Raw genomic sequence first — 10,063 nt, forward strand, 5'->3', positions numbered from 1 at the left:
ATGTGTCATTCTTTACCAAAATTKTACTGTTAAACTGCATAAACTCTGTTATAAATGGATTTTACAAACAATCCATTTACATAAATATTTTTGTAAAAAGAAAAAGTAAAAATAAAATTTATTCAAATTTTTTTTTCCAGCAAAATTCATCCGCTCAACAAATTTTATGTATACCCATTTAAATTGAAAAGTTTTATTCTTAATAAACCTGTTTRGCACGAATATACAAATATCCGCTTAAGCGCTTTTTGGCTTGAATTTAACACCTTCACTTTAATTGTTTGTCAAAATTTGTTTTTTCCATTTTTGTTATATTTATTGAAAATCAATATTTACAGAACTATAGTTGTATGTATGTGGAATATTTACAAAAATAATTTCCTTATGTTGTACAAATAAAAAGATGAGCTTATGCGGTCTTTAACAGCGTCTAAGTATGAAAATTAGTTGCTAAACAAATTCAACAAAATATAATAAAAAAAAAAACGAATTGTAAAAATAACTATGAACACATTCAAGTGATAAAAACGAATATAAAAATTTAAGCACATGCTACATATATGCTGCATATATGTAAATGTTTTTTGGTTAACCCAAAAGCAACTTCTTGATCTTCTTCAGTTTGAAGAAGTTTTGCCGCCCTTGCTCCTCCTGTTCGTAAATATCACCTGGTAGGGATTCTTCAGCGGGTGCCGCTGCTACCAGCGCAACCATTAGCAAACACACCAACAATGTCTAAAAGTCATAAAAAAAAGATTTTTTTTAGGTTATTATTAAAAACTCACCAACAATAAAATTGTAATAAAAAATAAATTTTTAAAGTTATTATTACAATTTGTTTTTAAAGATTTACACCATTGCTCCAAATCAATTTATTTGTCATTTTCCGATCACCTAAAATTTAATTTTATTTCTTCAGAATTGTTGAAATACTTATATTGCTAAAATAAGTTTATCTGTCAAAATAAATTAAAATAATCACTGAAATAAATATAAAAAATAATAACTAAAAACAGTAATAATAACTAATCTTACGTTGAGAAGTTAAAACCTAAATTTACAATATATTGCGTCAGAAAAAAATTGCGAATTACATTATTAGAAAAAATTATTTCACTTTTTTATTAATTTGATAGATTTTTAAAAGCTTATTACGGCATTTTCTAAAATTGTTTGGTTTGATTGACTTATTTAAGGGGTTTAAGAATTTGTGAATTTCAAAAATTGATTTTATTTTTGCTTATAATAGGATTGTACATACATATAATTGAAAATATTCTTAGAAAATTGATGAACTTCAGTCGGCAAATAGTATCGGAGATAGGTTATTTTTAAGAATTTTTTAACTTAGTGCTCCCAAAACTTTAAATGCGTTTTCTCGATACGTTGCTTTCACAATCGGATGAAAAAAGTTTCTTTACCGTTCGACTTGAGGGGCTATACATATGTGCTTACGGAATAATCGATTATTTTTTATAATCTTATTATTTTTACAACACTTCTAGAATATTGCCTTAAATTTTCAAGTTCATCCGAGGAATAGTTTCGGAGATAAGGCCTTGAGAACTGGACTGTGTTTTTGAAATCGGTTGGTAAGATTTCTTGAGAACTACTCAACCGATCTTCATAAAATTTTACACAGGTCTTTGAGATATAATTCATAAAGACTTTGACGAAGGATTTTTTTCGATTACAACTATTTGAAAAAYGTCGCGAWATTCTATTTTTTWTGTAAAAATGTCTGTCAAAAATCCAATTTTCAGTTTTTTTCCTTTGTTCAAGTTCTAAGTTAAAGTGTTAACTAAAACACATATTTTTCACTTCACATGATAATGTAAGGAGTTATCCTGCCAACCTGGGCGCATCTGTTTTCCGAGTGGTCCACGGAAATRGCGTCGCCGAAATGGCCGAATTTTAAATATATTTTTCCAAAAATTTCAGAACTTTTTTGTTAATAGTGTATGTTTGTAAAAATAACAAATTGTAATAAATTATTTAATTTTTATATGASAAAATTTTTTTCGAAGAAATGCTGTTTTTTACACGAGAATATAATTTCAGTATTTTCCAACATATAAAATATTTGAAAAAAAAGATTAAAGCAAAGAATATTTCTATTCTTTAGCTCGGCTCTAAATTAATTCTCAGTTCCTTTCAGCCTTCCTGAATAATAGTTAATTTCTTGTCACAAAAATTAATACAAGTATCTATTATTTAAGTAAGGTTAAGTTATACGGCTGTATCTTTTATTTAGATATGATGTTAAAAATTATCCAAATTATCCAAAATTATTTTACTTCAATATTACAAAAAGGTGTGATTAAACTTCCAACTAGGAATTCTCCAGTTCAGCTCAAAATTCGTTTTATCTGTGCCTTTCAGCCTTTCTTCTTATACAATTTAATACTAAAAACTAGTGTATTTTTTGCATTTGTTGCTAAATTCACGATTCAACATTATTTTACTCGCCGAAATAAGCATTTGATATTTTCATTCAAAAATTTCAAAAAATGTACACTTTTTAACACACAACTATCACTGATTGTAACATACCAAAGCGAGGAATTTCATTTTAAGCGATTGTTATTCACTTCTTCTTCTTCAAATGTGGTTAAATCCGTTGAACTGCAATTTTTGGTTGCCTCAGTGGTTCAATTCACAACTGACTGTGTGGCGACTGCAGTGGCTATCAGGCTTTTATATGCGCAGATATTACAGAAAGGGTATCGTTAATGACCGCCAACTACTTGGTATAACCAAATAATATACACGTATCTACCTATAAATTACACCATCGAGCGTTGCGGACATTTCGATGGACGATATTGATGGTGCGATGAATTTTCGGCCGAAAAAACCAAATTTAAATAGTCGTTATGCCTCAAATGACATATGAAAAGCAAAAGTGAAAAAAGCAGAGTCGTTTAGTACCAAACTGCTGATAAAATAAACAAATGTAAATCCAATAATATAAATAAAAACTATAAACAAATTGYACTACACCCAAGTTCATAAGCAAATGCTGAGGAAGTATGTATATCCACATTCACAATGTATTTATGTATGTACATATTAAACTATATTGCTAACTGCATTTTACTGTTAAAACAGTATTGTAGACGAAGAAGAAGAAGAAGAAGAAGTGTCAACAAGAAATGCAAAACCAGACCCATTATAATGGATATTACATATATGTATGTATAGTATGTATACTCTTATACGGATATATAAACATATGTATGTAAATATGTATTGGCCAGATCAGTAGTTGCTTTTACGCATATAAATGCAGGTGTTTGAGACGTTGCACATATATACATACATACATATGCATATATGTACATATGTATGTACTTGCAGTTAAATACAGTAATGTACGCGATATTTGGTAGCAAGTACAAGCTTTTAAGCAGTCCTTTGTATGTGTGTCGTATAATATTGCAGTGATCGTTGAAGAGGCTAAATGAATTTTGGTCAGTCGGTCAGCAACATACATAATTATAAACATATACGCAAATAAAATTATGTATACATGGAAGTGAGTACTGATGTACGGCTAAGCTCATAAGTTGACATACCGCGCCCTTTGTTCGTGCTTGCGAAACAATTTAACAATTTCACTGGACTATTTTTAAAGTCGATTACAAAGCAATAACCGCAAGTTATGGCGCACCCAAATCAAAATAAATAAATTTCTATTTTCGACAAAAAAATATAAACATTAATAGGAAAAAGGTAAAAATAAAATTCCCCTGAGCAAAAACTCACAATATGAACTATAACTCATATGCAACATATTTTTATAGAAAATGTAATACAACCAGCTTAAAATTTCTACATACATAATGTGTTGTCATTTCCCGGGCCATAATTTAAATTTTTACTCCTAAAATGACTTATTGYACAATTTTATTCGAAACACTTAAAAACGTGCAATGCGCTTTTATTATTAGAAAAAGTGAGAGGAGGAAGATGAAATCTTTATTAATGATTACTTAAGAAATCTCTAAAGTTAGACCAAATCACCGATTTCCAATTAGAACCGAACGGAAACAAGATTATGTATTATTTCTTTGAACCTCTTGACTGATGTAGAGAAAAATTAAATTCTTCACCTTTTACTTAGAAAAGGGGACCTTTCTCAATAACTTTTACTTTTATATACTCTTGCAACTAGTTGCTACAGAGTATAATAGTTTTGTTCACCTTACGGTTGTATATATCACCTAGAAATAATCGATATAGATATAGGGTTATATATATATTTATATATGATCAGGATGACGAGAAAAGTTGAAATCCGATTGATTGTCTGTCCGTCCATCCATCCGTGCAAGCTGTAACTTGAGTAAAAATTGAAATATCTCGATGAAACTTGGTTTGTGGGTTGTTTAATACAAAAAAACTGCGAGTTCGTAGATAAACGCAGTCGGACCACTGCCACGCCCACAAGGTCTTTAACCGAAAACAAATTAAGATATAAAGCTGTAAATTGGTACCCCGCTCACGCCCCATATAAYGGTACTGTTAAAAACTACTAAAAGCTCGATAAATCAATAACTAAATACRCAAGAGACATTAAATTTTACCACCGAAATGGTATGAGAGAGTTTAGTGGGAGCCGGTGCACCGCCCACTTTTTGGTAAAATCTCATATCTTAGGAGCCGACCAACCGACTTAAAACAAATCGGACAATAACAACGCCTACTTCCCTTTTAGTCTAATTTTAACTTTCACTTTTAAGTGGGATATACATTTTGAGAGAATCACTTTCTGACCATAGCAACTCTGTGTATAAAAAACGGGCCAATACTTCCCTAAGCCCTATATACCAAATAAAAAGATTTTTGCACTTCTGGCTGACTTTACACTTTATACAACATATTTATATCAGCCAATATGTGATTTATCTCAATAAAAACGAGAGCGCGTGATTTACTCATGACAATCCCATATAATACATATAATGATTTCCGTTCTTCTAAAAAACCTTATGTGTCTCTCAGTCTAAGAGTTATATGTATGTATATAGTATATCTTATACGTAAAAATAAGTTGAGCTCTTTTCTGTCCACTATAGCTGACCAAACTGTTACATGAAATGAAAAAAGGCCTGAACCACTTTGAAAGGAATCCAATGAGGATGGTTTGTAAAAAAATCATAAAATGTAAATTTTTAACCGACTAAATTTAAAAAAAAAAATTACTTTTCTGTACACATTTTCTTTTTCCAATTTTTTTTTGTTTTTTATTTATTTCAATCGTTCAATTTCTGTCATTTGCTTTAATTATTTCGGCTATTCAAAAGATAAATTATTGAAAATTATACAGTGAAATCTTTAACTAAGTCTCATACAAAGTGATCAATTACAGATTGAAATTTGTTACGATGCCACGAAGAGGTCGCGTTAATATCGGTCGGCGTCCTTTTTGTCATCAACATGCATACATTGGCAGCCTTAGGCACATGCAAAATGGCCATAAATAACGGAATTATTGAATCGCGTATGTTTCGCAATCTTCATGCGCCGAAATCGTGTAATGGAATCCGACTGATTGTGACGTAGCTATAGAATACAAAAGGGCAGAATGCTTGAGTCCCAAAGATTTGACATTTCAGTTCAAACGTATTCAGTTTCTAAGGAAAATTGCATTTCAATCAACAGCACACAATAATAGTCGCTAGAAATGTCTGACATAAATATGGAAATGCTATGTTTTTACACGGTTCACAAGTTAAAAAACCATCTTTTCTGTACATTTACGTACCGGAATAGAAAACAAAAAATGTTGTTTATCAAGCTGCATTGAAAAAATGTAGAAAATTCGCAAATAAATGATTTTCAACACAATATAAATTAAACTGTGTTTTAATTTCAAAACACATAATTTCATGCAGGACAACGCTTGCTATTGYTAGTGTATATATTATATAAATTTTTTTGGATTTCGATCCTCTAGTTGACGTTTTACACTTTAAAGTATTTCCCTGGCTTTGTTGCTGTTGTAAGAGTAGAAAATGTTGGGTTGCACCTGAACTTACTCTTCCTTACCTGTTTTATTATTGTCGGATAAAATTTTATATGCATTTTTGTTGACAGAACAAACGCTCTAAAAAATTTAAAAATATTTATATTTTCGTTTAATTTTAATGGATTTGGTAAATTTGTTTAGGTTAAGAGCTCATATCTATTTACCAATATGAGTTCTTAACTATATATTTATATATTTTATAAATATACATATATACGTATATTTGGTGACTATATGGTATGACACCTTGTGATTGGTAGCACCTGAGATATACGGCAACAACGACATTTATTGACAAAATACGAAAATACTTTTTCGACTACCCAATATATACACAATTTTTGCTGAATATGTGTACATTGATTTAACAGAAATGTTAAGTTTAATTAAAGCAAAGCTAATTAKTACTGCTAATATGTTTGTTTATGAGTTTATATATTAAATGTGTATGAAATTAATATTAAATCTACAACTCTATATTTGAATAAACCGCTTAGTTTGCATGCCTTTCTTTATCTCATTTAATTAAAWTTGTTCATGGATTTCAAGGTGTTAGCTTTATGAGTTTGATTAAGAGTGCCATGAATTACTTTAGTAAACAAAAGTTTGCTGACTTATGTAGTCATATGTATGTATAATCAMATCTGTATATATTGTTGGTGTACATTTATTTGAGCATCAATGCCTATTTGGTTTTTTCAATGATTGATTTTGTTGTCACAGTGCAATCATGCGTTTCTTACCTCTAGATTAGCTAATGGACGTACAAGGCAACTTGAGTCACCACTTGGCGTTGCAGATTTTATTTGCGCCCTATTGTTTGCTCCTATCAATTTGCGTGAAAAAATAATCGATGTCGATAGAGTAGGTTAAATAATTTCTTAATGATTTTTGATAACATTTGCCTGGTACTGTTATGTGCATACATGTATGTAGATAAACATATAATCCTATTACATTTCTAGTTTACTTTCAATACTGCTATCGGGTACAAAGTGGTGATATATTATTTATTGGTTTTACATTATTCATGATTGATCGTCATTGGATTCCAAAATTCCCGTAAGATTTTTGATTTCTTGAGAAAAAACATATTTTTTTAATTAATGCATATATTTTAGTARGTCTGACAACTATGGCTCTTAATTTTTTTATATTATAGTTAGACGATTTTGACTTAAGTTGGGTATATTTATAAATATTTTCCTTTGTATATGATAAGTTACACGCGCACATGTATATGTATTTTATTCATATAAGTTCATTAACCTTCTTGCTCCATGAAGATGAAGTTGAAGCTTACAAGCTGTTAGTAGTTATGTGAAATAAAAAAACGAAAATTTTTGAAATTTATTTAAAAAAAATTTGATCTGCTCCAAATCGGCTATGTCCGGTTAAAATTATATTTTTAATGTGAAATATTATAAAATTGATTCTTAGAAGGTTTTTACACACCAAATGAAAGAATTTTTGCCAACTTGAACTACATTTAGTGTGTTTACTTATTGAAAATATATTTTTCTCAAAATAAGCCTATAACAGTAAAAGGAATTACAAAATGCATATTTATGAATGTTGTTTTTGTTTTTCTTCCAAATAATCCACAGTTGCTACTGGCCAATAAATAGTTAAATTATTTGTTATTATAAACATAATAATTTAGTCATAAAATTATTTTGACTAGCTTGCAATTAGACTATAGTTAATTACTATCAGTGCTTAAACATCTTGCCATTTAAATGCTCATCGTGATGCTTATTTAACACGAATATGAAATAATTAAAAAAGCCAAAGTGTGATACTTAAATTTTACTCTGAGTTTTGAATACGAGCACACTGTGTAAACATACATGCATGATAGAAATAAACATATTTTACATACATACATATATTTACACAAATATATATGTACAGTATGTGCCAGATAGATGGGATCGATATTTATTATTTATCAAAACTATGTTGTTGCAGGAAAATACTCACATGTCGAGATATAAAAAATATTTCMAACCAGGAGACACTTAAGCTATTTCTTAATTCTTTCTTGCATTCTGTCCTATATTTCTAAATAATTGTAACCTTGTCTTTCTCTTATGAGTTTATGATTTAAATTATATGTTTCATATCATTTTTCAAAGTAATTTTGGGCATCAAAAAGTGTCTATAGACGGGTTTGAACTTGTAGGACTCAATATTTATCCACGGAATTCAAAACACAAACCACCGATAGAAAATTAAACTCAACCAATGATATAGCAAAGCTGTCACCTAACTAATTTGTCTAGTATAAAGCAATGATTTTCATTCCAATCCAATWGTGGCAACACTTTTGACAAAACTCGTTATGTATATACATATGTATATCTACTATATTGTTTACCATTTATTGATCTAAAGTTAATTGATTTAATCTTTTATTTCACAGTGTGATACTTTTATGGAGCCTGTCAAAATATTACTTTTAAATAAACTCCTTCCATATTTTCCTTCCATTCATCGCAAATTTACTTTCAAGTAGTGCATTATCGATTGCTATCAAAATTTACAACGAATCTAACTTGCAGTTTTGTACTGCCACCACGGATTTAAGAAAAATGGAATATCAATATCAATTTTTGTTTTTAGATATTATATTCGGTAATCTTTCAATATAGGTCAGTGCTCCAAGTTTCCTTTTCAAAATGTTGACTTTTTGTAGGCTAGGAGCTTATCGGATCATTCACGTACAATTCATAACTACTCATCAATATCATTATATACATGAAATTTAGCTTTAAGTTTGTTTTGAAAATTAAAATCGCTTTTTAATTTAATACACAACTCTTTAATATCCAAAATAGTTTGAAATATTCCTATATTTGTTCACGGAAGCRGGTGTATACTGTATGCATACCCATTCGTTGCTAGATCAGATTGATTAAAACATAAAATCGAGGTATAATGAGTTAAAAAATACTAAAACAATGAATATGTGGACTTTTCTGAACAGCAGAARATGTGATATTATTGATCAGTAAAATGCAATATTTGTGGGAATTTACTTTGATGACGCTCTTCACAGCCAACTCATGGACTGGCAAAAGTTTTGGTCTCACTTCTGTAAGCAGTTACGCAACCAATAAATATATATAATATAACCACTGCCAATATAATACTTGTATGCAATTTTTTAGACTTTTTTACAATTTGAAGAGTTCTATTCGCAATCGTTTGTGCCGAACGCTCTGCAAGTTTCATATCGTGTGGAAAATAATATTGGCGTCTATTATAATATCACGGCGCTACATTCATTCCCGGGGAAAATACTCTTCAACGCATTCATACGCAAAATCGGCACAAATGTGGATGAGAAATCGGTGAACATATTCAAACACAAAAACTTGGACTTTTGCAAAATCCTGGAAATGATGCATAATTTCACTAAGGAGGAGTATAAAAACGAAACGATACTGCAGAGTACCTTCATCAATTCGTGTCCGTTTACACGCGGCTTTTACTATGTGGAGAACGGCACAGTTAGAATGGAAACTATACCGCTATATTTTAATCGTGGCATCTATTGGGTACAAGTTGAGTTGGTACAGTTATTTGGTGAGGTGACCAAATTAATGAATGTGAAAGCGAAATGTCGCTACGAGCCAGAAGAGTCTGGAAGTGATTTAAATATATTCTGGAATTTTTCAAATGCTCACGACAGGAATGTCGCAATCCCTGCGAAATGTAAAATCAAATGATATGGCAAACTTTYATGCATATTTCATAAGGAGAATAAAGAGTCTAATAATTTTTTAGATCCACTTATATACAGACAGTGTAATATACATTTATATATACATACACACATTTTGATAAATGTAAGCAATGAAGATCTTCAATCGTTGGTTGGTTATCGCAAAGAAATTGTGGATAAAAGAGTTTTATGTGTATGATTATATAAATATTCAGTTATGTTAATCATGAAATGATAGCTGGATAAAGAAATGAGATAGAAAGTTATAATTGGAAAGACCCATTTGCAGAGAATTTTAT

General features: G+C 29.9%; 1 protein-coding gene across 1 annotated transcript; it reads right to left on the reverse strand.

Moving 5' to 3' along the window:
• Window positions 1-178: 178 nt before the first annotated feature.
• LOC108973398 lies at window positions 179-2,680 on the reverse strand. Its single transcript, XM_018940648.1, has 2 exons — window positions 2,554-2,680; window positions 179-735 (listed from the first exon to the last, which is right to left on the reverse strand). The coding sequence occupies exons 1-2, from the start codon at window positions 2,569-2,571 to the stop codon at window positions 589-591; spliced, it is 165 nt and encodes a 54-aa protein (XP_018796193.1). The 5' UTR covers window positions 2,572-2,680; the 3' UTR covers window positions 179-588.
• Between the last annotated feature and the right edge of the window lie 7,383 nt (window positions 2,681-10,063).

Source organism: Bactrocera latifrons, unplaced genomic scaffold (assembly GCF_001853355.1).
Source record: "Bactrocera latifrons isolate USDA-ARS-PBARC rearing strain unplaced genomic scaffold, ASM185335v1 scaffold_474, whole genome shotgun sequence".
NCBI lineage: Eukaryota > Metazoa > Arthropoda > Insecta > Diptera > Tephritidae > Bactrocera > Bactrocera latifrons.